Genomic DNA, 19,807 nt, shown 5'->3' with positions numbered 1-19,807 from the left:
GGACAGCCAGCCCTTTCCACTGCTATTTAAAGCAGTATTAAACTTAAAAACAGAAATGTATTATATTCAGCACACCAATTCCTAAATGTGATAGCAAAATTCATTTTCTTTTTTAGGATTTTCTTTCTTCTATTTTCAAACCATTTATAACTTGCATGGCTGCTTACAACAATCAGCTTTTATTTATTTATGCGAGTCACATGGGGTCAAGACAAGTTTGTGAATGGAAACTGAATCTCGCAGGATCTCGGAGCTGATGATGAGCAAGGGAAATGACGTAGCCCCGACATGTCAGGTCAGGACTTAAGACATGAAGAACGTGCCAGAAAAATTGGAACAAGTGGGCATATGCCAACAGCATAAGTGCAAGAAAAAGGACATATTTCACAGAAACAAGGAAAAAAGAAGGTAGGAAGGATTCTACACAGAGCAACCAGTTCAATGCTTTACAATGTTTGAGATGGCAGAAAATTAACATGATAGGTTTACTACCACTTTATTGCTATCTGACAATGCTGGACAAAGGAGATAGGCTTCTGACTGACTGCACAAAGTAGAGGGGTGGTGCAGACACAAAGAACACAGAGCCCATACGCTTCCTCTGAATGCTGCAGAGAAAAACATCTACAGTTCAACCTACCATGCATCTGTGTACTTCCATTGCTTCATTTGTACAGAGGAGATTACTACAGTAGTAGCTTGTAGCTTATGTGCTGTAAATGACAGCAGCATGTAAGCGACACTGGTCATTCACCAAAAAACAAGCTAACAACAACACATGCTGACAGCCCCTACATTAGTAGACCAGTTTAGTAGCTGCCAACATGTGCTGGTGTTGGCTTGTATTTTTCTGAATGATGGTACTGCTTTCCAGCTGCTGTCCTTTACACAACACATATTGCCTGCTACTAATGTACTAATCTCCTTTGAATTAGCTGGTGACTGCATTCGATTGCTTGCTCACTCTTTCAACAGTAGCAGAGTATGCATGCTGCAGAATGGAGTGGGGGGTGTGGGAGGTTGTGGGCTCATTCTTTTATTTGTAAAAATAGAGAAGGAGGAGTCTCCGGGATACATGGCAAAGAGTGCTGCAGAGCTGAGTGGGGGTTGTTGTTTCAGTATTGCCTGTACCTCCCCCACATGAACACCAATATTTTGGGCTTCTGTGTGGGGCAGGGTTACAGTCAGCAATGGGAATAATAAAAACAGCAAGCGATAGCATCAAATTCAATGAAAACCAGTGCTATGTGCACAAGGTCACCTGAAGGATTTAACGGGCCTTCCTAACTTCATGAGGGGTTCTTTTTTAACATGTCCTTTTTTTAAACCTTCTTAACACCTAGCTCTTTGGGAGAAAATTCAAATCTTTAGAGATGCTAAGGTATGATAGAGATCATGTATGTTAGCTAAGATACTACTATGCCCAGAAGGTGTTGGAAAAGTTGAATAAGCATGTGCTTTGGGCACCACAGAATTTTTAGAGTTTTTTCTAGTTTGTCCTTATCTGAAATGTACTACTTTATTCTGCATTGCTAAAAAAAAAGTTTTCTTTGTGAATAACTAAAGTGTTAACGTTTGATTTGAGAAAATATCAGATCCGATTTTGTCTTCTAATCTTTGAAAGGATGATTACAAATAGGTATTAACAAATGTCTGTATTTGCATTTATTCCTCATAATTCTATTAAAAAATAAAAATGTGTGTATTTCTACCTTAGCTAAAAAAATTATTTGCTTATATTAATGTAGTCGTGGGTTGTGGTTGGAAGATGGCCAGTGAGGAAACTATATTTCTAACTTTAACCTTCAGCACTTACTGACTCTTAATATCTTATTAGTTCAACAATGAAAGGGATGAGGAGGCACGATTGTTATGCTCTGCTTAGGGCATCAGTGTCCCCTTATCTGGGCCAACTTCATAATGTGCTTTAGTGATCCAGGATAATCAGGTCACCAGTGGCGGTGAGGTTGAGTTAAAAGAGTCAGTTGTTTTGAGAGGTATGCAGGTAGGGTCTCCCTGTGGATTTAAGACTGAGAGAAAGAAGTTCTAGTGCTACAGCCTTAATGGAAGTTCTTTATGCACAGTAAAAGTATCCTGCTGTTACTATCTGGGTTTCAACCTGCTGTACAAAGTACATTATTGGACTGTTGTGTCAATGGATGAATAGGGAAGTGGGGGATTTGGTGACTGTCCCTTATGTGCATTTCACTGCTGGAGAACAAGCTGTACCTGAGGACCTGGAGGCAGCTCTGAAAAGAGGAAGCAAAGCTCTGCTCTTCTATGACGAAGGCCAAATACACACAGAGATGCTGTGTTGGACAAAGCATGGTAAGTTAGTAATAGTGAAAGAATCTGATGTATTGAGCCTACAGGAAACTCCCTTGATTAAACCTTTGTGCTCTACTTCCCTTTGGTGGCCAAAATAATCACCAGCACTGTGGAAAAATTGCACAGCCACTAAAAGTATTCTTTTAACTTTATTTTCTGGGTATTGCATATGTTTGTGAAACTAGGAGCACATTAAACTAATTAGAAAATAGAAAGCAAATATATAAATGCTATCATATGACTTTGCAGGTATCATTTCCAATGGAGCTCTGCAGAAATGAATCACGTTTCCCTTTACTAATGTCAGAACATGGAGATATTCCACATGGATTCACTTGTGTTTCCTTTGCCAGAGGTAATTTGGAAGGGCATAGTGCACTACAGTCAAGCCATTATTTAAGATGTGCAGACATTTCTAATTAATTCTGGGCATGCATATGCCAGCTCTTTAGCTAAATAACTACTTTACAGAGCCTTATTTTCTTTCCTGTCTCACAGAGTAGAAAAGAGGTTACAATATCCAATAGAATTATAAGCTGAAATATACATTCACTCTAAAAGCTTTAAAGCAATTCAAGGTGATTTTATTATCTAGGTGATAAAATTGCTATCCCAAGTTTCTGCAATTTATTAGAGCAAGTTTCCTTCTTGCTGGAGTGAGATTGTAATAATCAGTCAGCAATCTCTTTGCTTCCTTGTTTGTGCAGCATAGAGATTCAAATGAGAAAGGTCGGGGATTAAGCACAGATTAACATTTTGCATCCTCTTCAATCTCCTACTTCCACTGTTCATAAAGAATGTTAAAACTGTCCTTGACAACATTTCTCCTATGCTGTTTTTTTTTGCAAGTGTTTTCTTACATTTTATTGTTTACAAAATGATATACCAATAAGTTTTGCATTAAAACATTTGTGGTTTACAGGAGAATTGATATGCGGTATATATATATATATATATATATATATATATATATATATATATATATATATATATATATCCCCACTCTGCACTACAAATACACCCAACAGATAAAACCTGAAAACAAAATCAATAAATAAAATAAAATTAAAATATATAAATGACATATAAGCAGTTGTATTTAAAATAAAATCCCTTGAAATAAGTGATGTATTCAAGTGGGATTAAACTACAGAACATTTCCTGCTGTGTAAAGTGTAAAGGAGAGGGGGAGCTATTTGCAGTCCAAATCAGGAGAGAAACCTGGGGTGTCAATGCGGCTTCTATTTACTGTATACTCTATACTTAATACTGTCCCTTGGTATTAAAGTGGAGTTCCACCCAAAAATGGAACCTCCCAAAAATGGAGCTTATCCGATTCCTCCCCCCTTTCCGGTGACACATTTGGCACCTTTCAGGGGGAGGGGGGAGCAGATACCTGCAGAATCTGTGGCAACCTACGCCATGTCCAGCCCCTCCTCTGTCCCCCTCGCTGTCTTCTTGGAGACACTGATGTCCCAGAAGACAGCAGGGATCAGTCAGAATGTGCAGCGCAACTCGCGCATGCGCAGTAGGGAACCAGGCTGTGAAGCCACAAGGCTTCACTTCCTAAATTCCCTTACTGAAGATGCCGGCGCCTGCACCCGGAACCGAGGGACAGATCGGCTTTGGGTGAAGACATCGCGGGTGCCCTGGACAGGTAATTGTCCTTATTTTAAAAGTCAGCAGCTGCAATTTTTTTTTTCAGCGGTACTCCGCTTTAATAAACTTTTCTGAATCTGAATCTATAGATAAAGTAAAGTGAGGCAGTCACCTTTGACAGGACGTGTATTATTGGCAGGACCATCAGATGAAAATAAAAGAAAAAATACTTCAAAAAAAGGAAAATATTTGTAGCCTCTGCATCTATGGAATAGTAAGCTGTAATATATAACATTTTTGTTTTGGGGTTTAGATCGCTTTAAGACATGTTATATTGTCTAAAGTAATTTGTGTTTTGGAATTGTCATTAGTTGCAAATGATTGACTTCATTTTATCTACAGTGTAAGACAAGTACTGTTTTTAATATCCAAGCTGTCATAGCATTGTTACTATTGCTGCTATCATCAGTTTATAGCAAAATTAATGAGATTTTGGTAAAATGTTTTACATTTTGTAAAAGTCAAATGTGTAAAAGTTGTTAGGAGTGGGCTGTAAATAGCTCCTGAAGGTTATGGGTGCTTTTTCAGCTAAACTGGACTAATTTCGGTTAACCAGAAATGGCCCCTTATTAGCCTTGTTATTTATTTTTGTAAAGCAACAGTACAAAAATAATGAACAAATACACAAAAAAATCTAAAAATCTCAAATACAAAGTTAAATCAATGATGTAGCTTAAATACAAACCCTTAAATAGATACCCTTTAAATAAATGTAAAAATGTTTTTTGTCCATGCATATTTTAGCTAAGTAGCTTAATTAATAATACTAAGAGTTTTTGCTCTTCTATCTATCTATCTATCTTTCAGCCATATCTTTTGTTGTGATTTAATTATAAAATCAATCTTTACAAACTATTTGCCTCTAAGTATGACTAATGTTACAGTTTAAAGCAGGGTTCCAGCCGGGAAAAAAAAATTTAAAGTCAGCAGCTACAAACACTGTAGCTGCTGACTTTAAATAAGCACACTTACCTGTCCTGGGTGCCCGCGATGTCAGCCACCCGAGGCCGACCCGTCCCTTGGCTCTCGGGTCCCGGCACCGCCATCCTAACTAAGGGAAACAGGCAGTGGAGCCTTACGGCTTCACTGCCCATTTCCTACTGTGCATGCGGGAGTCGCGCAGCGCTTTGTAAATGGGACGCGATGTGTTGTTAGACACACCCAGTTCCCATAACACACCACACCCCATTCCCCAGAAGACAACGCGGAGAGGAGAAGACTGAAGATCACCGCGGCATAGGAAGAGGCAGATTAGGAAGACTGCCTAGCAACAGCCATTTCAGGTGAGTAAAAAAAAAATTTTTTTTTCCTCAATTTTTTTAGGAATTTTTTTATGCAATTTTTTTTTTTTTTTTTTTTTTAGGGTGGACCTCCACTTTAAGATCCATACTTTTAGAATAAAAACAAAATCCTCAAAATCAGTTTCCATTGTTATAGAAAACACATGTTTTTTTTCTCTTTTCCCAAGCAACTCATTAGTAATTATTTTATTTTAATCCCTCTTAAAAATGCTTGCTGTGGTAAATGACACGCATTTCAAATGGATTTTCAGTATAGCACAAATGTGGGAAAATAACTCCTCTTCTATTACTGACAGTTCTTTGACTGACATAATAGAAATTGCCATCCATTGCTTAAAAAAAATCTGGAACGTAAGAAAGAAAGTATAAAGAAACTCTCTCATATACCAATTACTACTACACAAAAATGTTTGATTAGTACAGAAGACAAAAATATAATGTTGATTGAATTAAACTTTTGTTTTATATTACACATATTTGCTTTCTATTAATATTCTATGTGTAGAAATAAGATATGCAAGGTAGTAATTTGGTTATGATTTTATATTCAAAAAAGAAAAACTGACATTTAAAACATGCTATAACACATGAACTTTTTTTATAATGTATTTTTCAACATAAACTGGTAATGTGAATATAACTCAAAGAGTCACATTCAGACCTTTGACATGAAAAGCAAATTTCACAGTCTGTCTCCATAGAAACCAAGTTTATTCTGTCAGGGATCTGTCATGTAAGGATATGTAATGTGTTTAATCAGATTGTATGGACAACAATTGCCAGCCTTTGCTTACCCCTTGCTGTTTTTATTGTTCTTATCTTGAGTTCTGAAAAAGAAATCTGTCCTTTTACTTTATATAATCAGATGGACACTTACAGCCTCACATGTTCAGATGAAGGAATTATAAAAAAAAGAAAGAAAATGTAGCTAACAGAACAGTTATGCAAAGTTAGTTCTCACACGTATTAAATATTTACCGAAAATGTAGGACATTTAATACAACACCAACAATATTCTTTAAGTTAAAATTGTAACATGTTTATTTTAATTTGCCGTAAGTTGAAACTGAAGATGATAATAAAAAAAAAATATTTAGACCCCTTTCACACTGAGGCAGTTTTCAGGTGTTTTAGCACTAGAAATAGCACATGTAAAGCGCCTGAAAACGGCCTCCCATTCTCTGCAATGGGTGCTTTCATACCCGGGCAGTGCGCTTGCGGGACGTTAGAAAAAGTCCTGTAAGCAGCATCTTTGGGGCGGTTTGGGAGCGCTGTATACAGCGCTCCCAAAACACCCCTGCCCATTGCATTGAATGTGCAGCTCTTTGTAAGCGCCACAACATGGGAGTTTTTAACCCCTTTTTTGGGGATATAAGCACCCTGCTAGTGGCTGAAAAGTGCAGCTTAAACAGCACTAAAGCGCAGCTTAAATTAGCAGCGCTTTAGCGATAACGCCACCACGGCCCCAGTGTGAAAGGGGTCTTATATAGCAAAGTTGTTATATAATAAATTAAGCAATAAATTAAGTATGGAATGAGATGTTTTCTGTAACTGTCAATAAAAATTAAAAATGTCACTTTGTTCCGTCTGGTGAAATTATCTAAAATGGAGATTACATAAAGCTGGGTATACACATGCAGTTTTTTTTTTCATTCAACCAGCAGGGTGAAGGAACAAAAAAACTGACAGATCCCTGCATTACCACAAATAATGTGTGATTCAGGATTCTCCCCTCCCGTGCTATTGTATTCTGACAGTGAGCACCCCCCCACCCTCCTTCCTCCATCAGAATACGCAGACCACTGCAGCAGCAATTGGCTGCAAGCACTGATCCAGCATGACTGCTCACCAAAAGCTGGTCATTAGATTGTCTTCTGTGAAACACACAGCAGTACACATGGCCTAAAAGGCAGCCCATTCATGCTGAACTTGGCGATTATCAGTCTCAGAAAGGTTTATTGTGTTTTAGAAAACACAGCTAACAGCAGTGGCTCTCTATCTCAAAAGAGCAAGATAATGGAACAAAGAATAGAATATAGTTTGTCCCAGTCCACTTACACGACTTACCTAGTAGCAAAGTAGAGTATAATCATGCACATAGTTACAGATCTTTTAGGACAATTGTATCCCAGATAAGCAAGTTTATAGAGTGGTGGATCCGCATTAATCATAGACAAGCAGCATTTCTCAAGTTATAAATCAAAGCGGGTCTGTGGGGTAAGTAATAGACTCAGAGTAGAAACTTCAACTGTACTTATCTACAGCCCATATTATTAAAAGTATGTGAAAGTGCTGGGTAACTCTGGAGGTATAAAAATTTAAAAGATGAAGATAAAGGGAGGAAAGAGTTTTACCTATATGTTCAGAGATTAACCGCTTGCCGACCAGCCGCCATCATTATACAGCGGCCGATCAGAACGTTCCTGCAAACAGACGTAGCTGTACGTTAGCTCCTTTAAGTGGGATAGCAGGCGTTCATGTGCCTGCTGCACTACGGGGGGTGTTGATCGCGGGCACAAGAGCTGGAACAAATCCCTGTTCTGTAAGGAGAGACAGATTGTGAGTTCCTACTAGCTAGGAACAATGATCTGTCATCTCCTCAGTGCATTTTTTTTATAGCATTGATCGCTGTATAATTGTCAATGGTCCCAAAAATGTGTCAAAAGTGTCCGATCTGTCCACCATAATGTCGCAGTCCTGATAAGAAATCGCAGATCACTGCCATAAAATATAATAATAATAAAAATGGCATAAATCTTTCCCCTATTTTGTAGACGCTATAACTTTTGTACAAACCAATCAATATATGCTTATTTCAATTTTTATTACCAAAATTATGTAGAAGAATATATATTGGCCTAAAAAAAAATTGGGGATATTTATTATAGCAAAATGTACAAAATATTGTGTTTTTATTAAAATTGTTGTTGATTTTATGTTTATACCGCAAAGATGATCAAATACCACCAAAAGAAAACTCTATTTGTGGGAACAAAAAGGAAGTCAATTTTGTTTTGGTACAATGTTGTACGTTCGTGCAATTGTCAGTTAAAGCGACGCAGTGCCGTATGGCAAAAAATGGCCAGTTCATTGAGCAGCCAAATCTTCCGGGGCTGAAGTGGTTAATAAACTCTCAATAATATGGAAAGTGAGGTTAATAGGACATGGGAACTGGGCCTGAACAGCATGCCTTAGTTGGAGGAATCTAAAAACCATCTAATTAGGCAGTTGGTACAAGGATTTCAGATACCCTGCTTTAGGCTTTAGATAATCACTATGGTTGTTGGTCTAAGCAGTAATACTGCAGTATTTTAACTTTATTATTGTATCTATATTTAGATATATAAAATCAATTCATAAGTGATTTGTGTTAGGCTTTGCGAATCATCAAACTGAATAATCATTGCAAAGATTATGATAAGGCAGGAAAAATACAGGCATTTCAGGAAAGAAATGTAAAATCCACATCATGATTTCTGTAAAAATAAAAGTAACTATTTTGTAAACCATAGACATAAATGCACACACACACACATACACACACATACAATGGCTAAAGTAATCTTTTTAATCTAGTAAACAGACTAGATGCACAAGTAAAATATTTACTTTCGGTGTGGTAACTGAAAACCAAAATAGGAACAATAATTGACCTCTATAGCACAATGAAGATACTAGAATGTGCCTTTCTGGTGATGAACTAGTTTATATTTAAAAAATTGTAAATTTGTAGAAAATGTTACACTAAAAAAAAAAAATTAATGAATTATGAAACGATGCATGTTTGTTTTGTTAGAAAAACAGATGGATGAACAAATAGAAAGATAGATAGATAGATAGATAGATAGATAGATAGATAGATAGATAGATAGATAGATAGATAGATAGATAGATAGATAGATTTTTTTTAGATCATTAATTATTAATTATAGAAACTTACCATCCTCTGTTGGCACATAGATGTTTAAATATAGGCAATCTTCACTTTGATCCTGAACATAGGTTACAACTGTATCTAAATTGGCAGTAAACCATACAGGCAGCATATCATTTAATAATGATCTTTCATCTGAAAACTGTGGACATACTGGAGCAAACTGGGTTGCATTCTTAATACCAGTCCACGATGAAGGTGGTTCAGGAGGTTGAAAACGCCTCTCTCCCGTTGGTGGTGCGGCATAAGGAACTCCTAAATATTGCTCTACAGGTCCAAGAATCTCAATGGATAAAGACGTTCTTGTGCCCCGTATCTTGCCATAGTTCGTAGGTACAACTGGATGCTGTGCTTGACCATCTATTATTGTAAATCTTACAGCAAAGGCTGTAATCCATAGTAGCAAGTTTGAGTTTACAACGACACAGACAGGAGTGAAGATCAAAGGCAACCATAGTAATCCCTTTGGTCTCGACATCGTTTACATCAACATCAGCAAAGGTGAGATCTCCCAGGTAGAGAGGAAAACTAACAAATAAATAACTTCAGCCAGGATAAATCAAATCCTTTCAATCAACAAAGCCACAGAAATTATTGCCTTATTTTCACTACTGCCATCTGTAAGATCCAGATTACTTTTTTTGTGAGGCCCATTCCACGTGAATTAAGTAGTTGATGCACTGCTATTCCAAGTGTTGACTCCAGTTTAAATCCTTAGTTTAATCATTGTATTTTTGCATTGTGTCCCTTTACAATGAATCAACCTGAAAAATAAAAACATATGGTTTATGAGTATATATTACAACCTGAAGCACTAGGTATTCTAAATAAGATATCAATCAAATAAGCATGGACAGAGATTACTGAAGTGTTCATTTAGTATAAAAATTTGCATTTACAGTGTTAAATTATCAATTTTGCTGTAACCTCTATTACAAGACCTGTATTAATACAGTTTTATTTAATAAACAAAAAATATTTATAAACATAAAATAACAGTAATATACATAATGCAATAGTTTATTAGGAAACAATTTGACTAGTAAAATGTTTTTACACCTAGTATGAACATACATTTTTTTCTCATTGTATACTGTTTAAGCATCCTAGGGAAGTGGAACCATACCATTTTTCCAATACTATTGTATTTTTTTTACCTTAATGAGTGAAAGAACTGTGCGGGGGTCTGGCAAAATACTACCAACAACATTAAAGGGAAGGTATTTATTTCTGACACTGACACCAGTGATGAGGGGGGATTCTTTTTGCTGCCACTGCCAGAGGCTCTGATGAAAGAGGGGCTATTATTGCTGCCACTCACGCCAGAAGAAGAAGAGTAGTTATTGTTACTGACATCGCCACCAACAACAATGAAAGGAGTGTTTATGGACTATGCAATTCTTTATCAGGAGTTTAATGTCATTAGCACAGTTTTTCTCTCATGTTGAAGAAGAATTATTGGTTTACCAAGTAAGCTGCACAGCCCAAACCCCCCCCCCAAAAAAAACATGTTTGCAAATTATTTGTTCGTTTGTTGTTATTTTCCCAAAACATAGGCTGGAAAAAAGTAGTTTTAAAAAGTTGTAAGAATACAAGGCAACCATATTCTATAAAGATCATCAGAGTTTTATGGAGTAGATTACTAATTTCTTTGAGGGTGCTGATGGAGGGATCGATTTACTATGGAACCACGAGATCTGTCATTGATCAGCTGTTATTGATGCAGTTCACCACTTTAGGCTCATGTCACCCTATAATATGTGAAATCTATGCACAATCAAATGCTAATTTAAGAGATTTTACAAATTGCAGCCCCAATGCTTGAGTTCAGTTGCATAGCATTGATGATACACTATATTACCAAAACAATTAGGACCACTGCCATTACATGCACATGAACTTTATTGGCATCTCAGTCTTAGTCAATATTGAGTTGGCCCACCCTTTGCAGCTATAACAGCTTCAACTCATATGGGAAGGCTGTCCACAAGGTTTAGGAGTGTGTCTATGGGATTGTTTGACCATTCTTCCAGAAGCGCATTTGTGAGGTCAGGCACTGATGTGGATGTGAAGGCCTGGCTCGCAGTCTCCACTCTAACTCATCCCAAAGGTGTTCTATCTGGTTGAGGTCAGGACTTTGTGCAAGCCAGTCAAGTTCCTCCACCCCATACTCACTCATCCTTGTCTTTATGGACTTTGTCTTTATGGACTTTGCAAATCATTTGGTGGAGGGGGGATTATGGCGTGGGGTTGTTATTCAGAGTTTGGGCTCTGCCCTTTGGTTCCAGTGAAGGGAACTCTTAAGGCATCAGTGTACCAAGACATTTCAGACAATTTTATGCTTCCAACATGACTGCGCACCAGTGCACAAACAAGGTCCATAAAGACATGAATGAGTGAGTTTGGGGTCAGAGTCCTGACCTCAACCCTATAAAACACCTTTGGGATGAATTAGAACAGAGACTGTGAGTAAGCCTTCTCGTCTACATCAGTGCCTGACCTCACAAATGCACTTCTGGAAGAATGGTCAAACATTCCTGAAGATAGTTTGGGCTTGGCCCCTTAGCTGAAAAGGGTGGGCCAACTCAATATTGAACCCTATGGACTAAGACTGAGATGACATTAAAGTCCATGTGCGTGTAAAGGCAGGTGTCCCAATACTTTGGTAATACTTTTGTGTCCTAACGGTGGCAGAATTGTTTCAACTGCTTACAAATATCATGTTGTTGGGCCACTGTAAGTAAATACAGTTGAGAACATTACAACAATACTAGGCATGTTCATTTTGATTTATGTGTAGATTAGTTAAAGGAAAATTACTTAAAAAAGAAAACGTATCTCTCATAGAATGTATGTAGTCAAATATAAGTCTAGCATTATTTTTGTTTTAACATCACTGGCAAATAAGTATCACTGCATGGTTCATTATAGTATTTGTGTGGGCAACCATGAACTTTGCTCAAACCAATTGCTTTAAGATAAATTTTCACTTTTTTTACATTTGTAAGTTGGCCATTAATGGTTTATGGCTACCTGAACAACAAAGTAAAGATAATAATTACTGAATTTTATTACATTTAAATGATGTAAGAAATATGCATATACTGTAAACCAAACTCATCATATGTCTAGAAAAGTGACAACCTGTTAAATTAACAAGTGCTACCATATTTTGTTTCTGGAAGAGAATTTCACAATATATGAGCATGTGCCACAAAAAAAAGGCTCTCTCTTATGACTTTAATTATGTAATAAAACAACACTACATTATCAGTACTTTTAGACCATCAAAAACAATTCCCATTACCTTAGTTATGTCCTCAGCTATTATACTGCATTATGGAGATTTCCAAAAGGGACATCACTTATTTGTACATTAGGCAACCTGAGGCCATAGTTATAATATGTTTTGGGTAAAATACAAATACGTAAAACACAAAACAATGTAAATTATCCTGCTGATTTTAATAATGGCAATGCAGATCAGGTAACGCATGTGCACAAATTAATGTCAAAATGATGGATGCTTGACTGGAAGAAAACTGCCGTTAACATTTGTCATATATTATGTCAGTTACATTTCTTGGCAAGAGTTGAGATGTCTGAAATTTTATGCAATTATTGCTCTTTTTCAGTTACAAAATGTTAAACAGTAATTCCAGGCATCCAGTGAAATCATTCTTTGATTTAATCACACTATCAAGTAATAATGCAACTGTGTTAAAGTCAGTTTACTAGATTTACCTTGCAAATAAACACACAAAGCACTTTAATAGAAAGGCAGTAGGATTGTACTTCCGGGGGTCATTGTTTAACTGTCTCTCTCCTTCTAGCCTGGTACACACTACTAGTTTTTCCAATCTGAGCCACTGTACTAACCATGCGAGGTTAGCTCAGCGATCTCCCCCACTGAGCTGTTGTATTCTGACAGAGGGATGGCCGCCACCACCAGAACACTCCAATCAGTGCTCTCTCATGCTGATCAGGAGTCGGTCAGATGCTGGTTTTCCAGCATGCATGTCCAACAGAAGCCAGCCAAATGGTCGGCTTCAGTCAGACCAACATACACATGGGACAAATGTCAACCATTTTTTTTTTTTTAACCGGCTGTTGTTATTTTGAACCAGCCCATGATCAACAACATTCAAACTTCCAAGGTAGATTTGAATTTGATAGGTGGCTGGAAGAAATAGGTTGTTCATTTTGCAAGGGAAGTTGTAGTTTGAAAGGGAACTTAGTGAATGTGGTAAAAATTTGAATTTGCAAAGAATCAATCCCAATCAAGGGCAAGGGGAATACTGCATGCACATTATTTGATGATGAAAGTCATAGAAACTTGATCTCATTCACTAAGTTCTACACACAGAAAAGCAGTTTACACAGAGTTATAATGGTTGTTTGGCCGGTTGTCTCAGTCACTTTTTTGTAATTCAATAAAAACAATTTTGACTATAGCCCCATACTGGGAATTGTTGACCCCTTGTTTTTTATTCTAATTTATTTATTTTTCTCATGTTCATTTACACAGTTTTATGCTGATACATCCCCTTGCTTTCTACACAAATAATATTTTTCTCTCATGAGACTTAAGTACAATCAAAAAGAGGAATTTTACATAAAATGTTCCATGTTTTATTAGTATAAAACATCATTAACCGCTAAGCCACCGCCCACCGTCATATGACGGCTGGACGAGGCTTCTGTTATTCTGGGAGGACGTCATATGACGTCCTCGCCTTCCCGAGCCACTAGGGGGCGCGCGCGCGCCCGCCGTGTCACTCGGGACCCGGTGCGCGTGCCCGGCGGCCGCGATGTCCGCCGGGCACCCGCGATTGCCGGGTAACACAGCAGGAGCGTGGATCTGTGCATGTAAACACAGATCCACGTCCTGTCAGAGAGGAGAGGAGACCGATGGCGTGTCCCTTGTACATAGGGACAGCGATCGGTCACCTCCCCCAGTCAGTCCCCTCCCCCCACAGTTAGAATCACCTCCTTAGGTAATACATTAACCCCTCGAGCGCCCCCTAGTGTTAACCCCTTCCCTGCCAGTCACATTTACACAGTAATCAATGCAATTTTATAGCATTGATCGCTGTATAAATGTGAATGGTCCAAAAAATGTGTCAAAAGTGTCCGATGTGTCCGCCGCAATATCGCAGTCACAATAAAAATTGCAGATCGCCGCCATTACTAGTAAAAAATAAATAAATAATAAAAATGCTATAAATCTATCCCGTATTTTGTAGACGCTATAACTTTTGCGCAAACCAATCAATATACGCTTATCGCAATTTTTTTTTACCAAAAATATGTAGAAGAATACGTATCTGCCTAAACTGAGGAAAAAATTTGTTAAAAAAAAAAAAAAAATTGGATATTTATTATAGCAAAAAGTAAAAAATATTGTGTTTTTTCAAAATTGTCCCTCTTCTTTTGTTTATAGCGCAAGAAATAAAAACCGCAGAGGTGATCAAATACCACCAAAAGAAAGCTCTATTTGTGGGAAAAAAATGATAAAAATTTAATTAAGGTGCAGTGTAACACGACCGCGCAATTGTCATTCAAAGTGTGACAGCGCTGAAAACTGAAAAATGGCTTGGGCAGGAAGGGGGTGTACGTGCCCTGTATTGAGGTGGTTAAAATATACAAATCCTAAAAACACACCAAGGGTTTGATACATCTCTCTGGGTTTAACAGTTATAACATTTAGATACATTAATACAAAATAGCTTAGTTGCATATATAAACATATTGTCTGTCCTATGCTTACTGAAAGCATTGGGCTAATTTACTAAAGAAGTTAAGAATCTTTACACAATAATGTGTCTGAATCAATTCACATCAATTATCCAGTCATGTGTCTCTTCCCTATGATCAGCGGGTACTGGCGGTCATCCTGTGCCCGAAACCCACAGATCTGCTTCTGCTGTAGGTAATCACAGCAGAAGCGGCCCGTTGGCTGCGTGCATGTGTGCCACCTAGGCGGAAATGCGAAATCACTTTTATATACGTGATTCTGCACAGAAGGGCTGCCCTGTAGCAGTGTATCTGCTATACGGTGGTCCTTTAGTGTTTAAAAACTATGTGAGATTTTAGTGACTGGGTTTATGACTAATTTAAATTATATATACATCTGAAAGAATCATATGAAGGACACACCTGCCTCCCGTTCTGCTCTGTTGAGAGAGTCAAAAATGAGAAGAAAATGCTGTTCTTTTGTTCAGAATGCTATGCAAAATCAATGTCATGGTGCACACTGCATAAAATGTTTATTTAAAAAATAATAATTTTATATAGATAATGAAGAACAAATAAAAAAACAGTGTATAGACTCAAAATACGGTAAAGAAAATTGATCAAAATGAATGAATTTAAATATTGATAGATTAAGATTTAAAAGTACATACATTTATTTTTTGATGAGATTGCTACATGCAATGAATGTATTTTCATTTTTTTTTTGTTTTATATTCACTTAAAAGGAATTAATTCTGCATGTGCCAGTTTTTTAACCACCAAACTGGTGTCTAGAAGGTAATTTCAACCCATGAAAGATTACAGTTCTGCCTGTGTTCACTGTGTTGACTTAGAGATCTATCACTGCAGTTCTGATACTTCTACTGTGACCTTCAAACTTAGCATGTAGCACAAAATGCTTTACAGTGCAGACAGTAGCAACTTTTCCTCCATAAGTCCTTTACATCATTTTCAAAGCGTCTCTCTGCAGTATTACATCTTTCCTCAAATGGAAACTTGCACTTTACTTGCAAGGTTATTAGTTCATTATCATCAGTTTCTGCATTAGTCCTTAGTAAAATATCAAGTATAGTTCTGGGAACAAAACAAAAGAAAGACTTATTACATTAGGGATACTCAGTTATTTCACTTTTCTCTGTAGAGCAGACAGCAAACATAACTCTTTCCAATTTGCAACAGACCAATATTGTATTCAGCTCTTCTGATGTAATAAAAAATATTTATCAGGAGCCTTATAATGGCCCTTTGTGGAATGATTATTGTTCAGATTATTTAGAGTGCTCCATCTGTTTTCACAGCACATCCAAAGATGCATGTGGACTTCTATAATTTTAACAGATGGTGCAATGAATCCTTTGCTTTTCACATACTCTTCTGACTGTAGACCATGTGGAAAGCTCACATTCATTTCAAATACATGTCAAGACTTTTATCTGTAGTCAACATCATGTAAGATTTCCCTAGTAATTTTATATTTGATTCTAATGCAGGTAAAGCATATTGAAAATAATATATGTTTATTTACCCACAAGCTTAAATTTTATATATGACAGCAGAGATGGCCCATCCATTAAGGGCGCATGTGCACCGTCTCCCCTATCCATGAGTTAGGCCTCTTTCAGGACAACGGCACATGGATTCCAATGCCGAGGGGCTGTTTTTTTTTAAGCACTGATTAGAGCCAGAGGCTCTAATAGGCTTCAATATAGGGTGGGCTCAGGTCTCAGAGAGTGCACTCTGAGTCCACCCATGTGTGTTACAACAGCAAATCAATATTCGCTGTTGTAACACTGATCCTCCTCCTGGCCAATCAGGAAGTGGGTTTTGACACCAGTCACCCAATTGGCTGAAAGGACAGGCGATCCTGTTGGACGCCTAGGAGGAGGGGGGAGGAGCTGGAAGCCGCCATGGAGGAGAGGACACTTGGAGCAGCTGCACCATGATGGGGTAAGCGACGGACCAACTGGCAAACCGCAGGGGGGTGGGTGCCGCTGGGGGGGGTGTTGTTTGCCGCCCCCCCAAAAAAACACCCGCCGCCACTGTATGACAGGAAACAAAAGCAAAGTGATGCTACTTCTTCGTTGATAATAAGTTGAGCTTGGTCTTAGGTCAGTCTGCATTGCATGATTATAGTACAATTCACATGGATGACACATGGAGGGTGGGATCTTGATCAATCAACCAATTTTCAAATATACAGTATATACACTATAAATTGTAGGCTTTCACACAGACTAATATACACTTATTTTGGTTATTTTTTACAAAAGAAATGTAGGAAAATCCATTTTATTATTTATTTGCAAAATGTGGTAATTAAATACTGCCAAAAGAAGGCTTTATAAAAATGTAATTGGGGCACAGTGTTGCATGACTGAGTAAATGTCATTCAAACTGTGACATCATTGAAAACTTGACCTGGTTAGGAGGGAGGTGAAAGTGTCTGGTATTTAGGTAGATAAAATATAACTAAAAGGCAAAACTTTTTTTTAGCTTTGGACAGAATAGAGAGGAATTTGAACACCTTCGTTTTTTTTTTTTTGTTTTTTTTTTGCTGTCTCTGTCTGTTATGGAGATTCATCATATTTGTCCTGTTTACTGTTTACTATTTACTATTACTGTTTACTATTTGTCCTGTTTACTGTTATCATTGAAATAAAAGTAAAAGAAAATCCCAATTTGTGGGTTGTCCCCAGAACAGTAGTAGAGGTAATATCTCCCAATGGGGACACTATAAAAGTTCTGGCGACCCGGGTTAAAACACAGGATTTCCCTTGCTTTAGTTGTGGGACAGGAAGTGAGGGGCAAAATTCCCCAATGGGACATAGATGGCAAAAAAAAACCTAGCAGGGGTTGTAACTCTCCCTTACTCTATCCAAACTTTAAAAACGTTTTTCCTTTAGTTCTACATTAACTTTCTTGGTCTGTTCATTCTGCTACAATCATTTCAAGGGGTTCTTTTTACGTCTGTTTATTTATTTATTTTTTACTTTATTTGATAGAAAGTGCCTAAGGTTGTGGAAAAGATGGACTTACCCTTGGGTAGTAAACCCGGGCATCTACCTAAAACCAAATAATGACCCTAAACATTACAAGTCAATCAAAGTACCTTTCTGCAGCTTCCATCTTCCATCTTGAAAGCAGGTCAAGGAGGGAAATTTAATTCTAGCTGTAAAACTATGGTGACTGTGACGAAAATATAAGCGTAGGATAGTTTTGCCTTAATAAGATGTGGCGTGATCTGTAGAAGTAGTGTAATGGTAGATGTAGTTTAATTCTGGGTTATTAAAAATATAGTATTCAATGTCAGTCATGCACATATGTTCTTTCATTAGCATTTGAAAAGGACAGAGATAGTTTTTTCTAGGATCGAAGTGACACATAGGTTGCCACCTTCCTGAGGCTCAAAGAAAACTGCTAGTCATCTTGGCCACACGGATCTGCAGGGGGCATTCACAAGGCTCCGGACAGTCTGTAAGCTTTGATTAATATCAAGAGATCTAAGGAACCTATTTTATCTCTCATAAAAGCTAAAATATTACCAGCAGAGAGATGAAAATAATTCCTTTTGATGGTACACCTGATGGGTTACGTGTACATGTAACTCTGTATGTTTAGCAGGTGTGGAATCCTAGAGAACCACACAAAACCATTATATGACGCCTCATTGCAGCAGGCAGGCAGTGATTGGTACTGTTGCGATCGGACTGATGCGCTGGTATCGGAAATCCTATCCATGACCCAGCAATCAGCGCCGTTCTGGGCCAATTTGACTCTGGTCATTTCAGAACACAAAACATTTGTGGGCTGAGACAGGAACACCCCCCAGGGTTGATTGGCCAAGGGCTAAAGTCCACCCCACATCCATATTTCAATAAATTGGGTAGCCTGAGATATGGACATTGTTCTTCCACGAAGCCAGTTCGAAACTGGGGAGTTCCCACATGTTCCAGTATGCTTCTACTAACGAATAGACTTGGGTAAAGTTTATTTCTGTTTTTATCCCTTTTTATTTTCATAGCAACTTGCCAATTGTGTGTCTTTCTGCATTTTTTGTATCTTTTTTGGTAAATCCTTTTTCTTTGTATATCTTATATGCACTGCCCACTTTCGGGATATTAAATGATAAAATTAATAAGTGACTTCTGTGTACTAAGCTAGGACTCATATCTCTGGAGAGGTTGTTGTATGTTAGTGTGTATACAAAAAGTGCAGCGCTGGATATAAATAAACATTAAAGTACTGTGCTAAATACAAACAAACGCTGAAAATATATAAAATTAAAAGAACTGTGCACAATGATTCACTTGAAATAAATATTGTCCATGAGTATTCCCAATATAGTGAAGACAAACTGAAATGTGAATAAAACGTGCTTATTCATTTAAAATAGTGTCCATAGAGACATGTGTGAGAATCGCTGATGGATATATATATAACTTCCACCGCTGTTAAACCCGTCACCACAGAGAGATTAAAGGCTTACCAGACAGCCCTTAAAGAAAGGCATGAAAACGACCTCCACTTTGGATGTTGTCCCTTAGGTGGATAGGTCCGGATCAGATGGATCTCAGGTTAGTGAGATCAGATGAGCATGTTGCATTAGCCTGCCAGCCTTAGATTATCACCTGGGCGTTTTCCTGGATTGGATTGGAGTGGAGTCTCCCTCTGGTGGTGGCCAAAGGTACTGCAGGCTGTGAAAGTACCACAGCCAGTCTTACATGCTCAGTATAAGTTCCCCCTTATTCCCTTAGTTCCTCATATACCCCGGTCATGGAATGCACGTCGCGGTTAGCTAGTCGCCGTGGGCGTGCGAATTTGTGACAGT

The 19,807-nt window shown here is 37.8% G+C and overlaps 1 protein-coding gene across 4 annotated transcripts in view; it reads right to left on the bottom strand.

The window, feature by feature from the left end:
• NLGN4X (neuroligin 4 X-linked) overlaps positions 1 to 19,807 on the bottom strand; it is a 662,825-nt gene that overhangs the window by 433,798 nt on the left and 209,220 nt on the right. For all 4 annotated transcript variants that reach the window (XM_073616379.1, XM_073616381.1, XM_073616383.1 and 1 more), the window contains exon 2: positions 9,229 to 9,986. In XM_073616379.1, coding sequence (XP_073472480.1) covers positions 9,229 to 9,700 — 472 coding nt within the window. In that variant the 5' untranslated portion in view covers positions 9,701 to 9,986. The remainder of the gene's footprint in view (positions 1 to 9,228; positions 9,987 to 19,807) is intronic.

This window comes from Aquarana catesbeiana, linkage group LG02, assembly GCF_042186555.1.
Source record: "Aquarana catesbeiana isolate 2022-GZ linkage group LG02, ASM4218655v1, whole genome shotgun sequence".
In the NCBI taxonomy this organism is placed as follows: Eukaryota; Metazoa; Chordata; class Amphibia; order Anura; family Ranidae; genus Aquarana; species Aquarana catesbeiana.
Note: the sequence above shows the minus strand (reverse complement) of the source record. Positions and strands in the feature narration are given on the sequence as shown.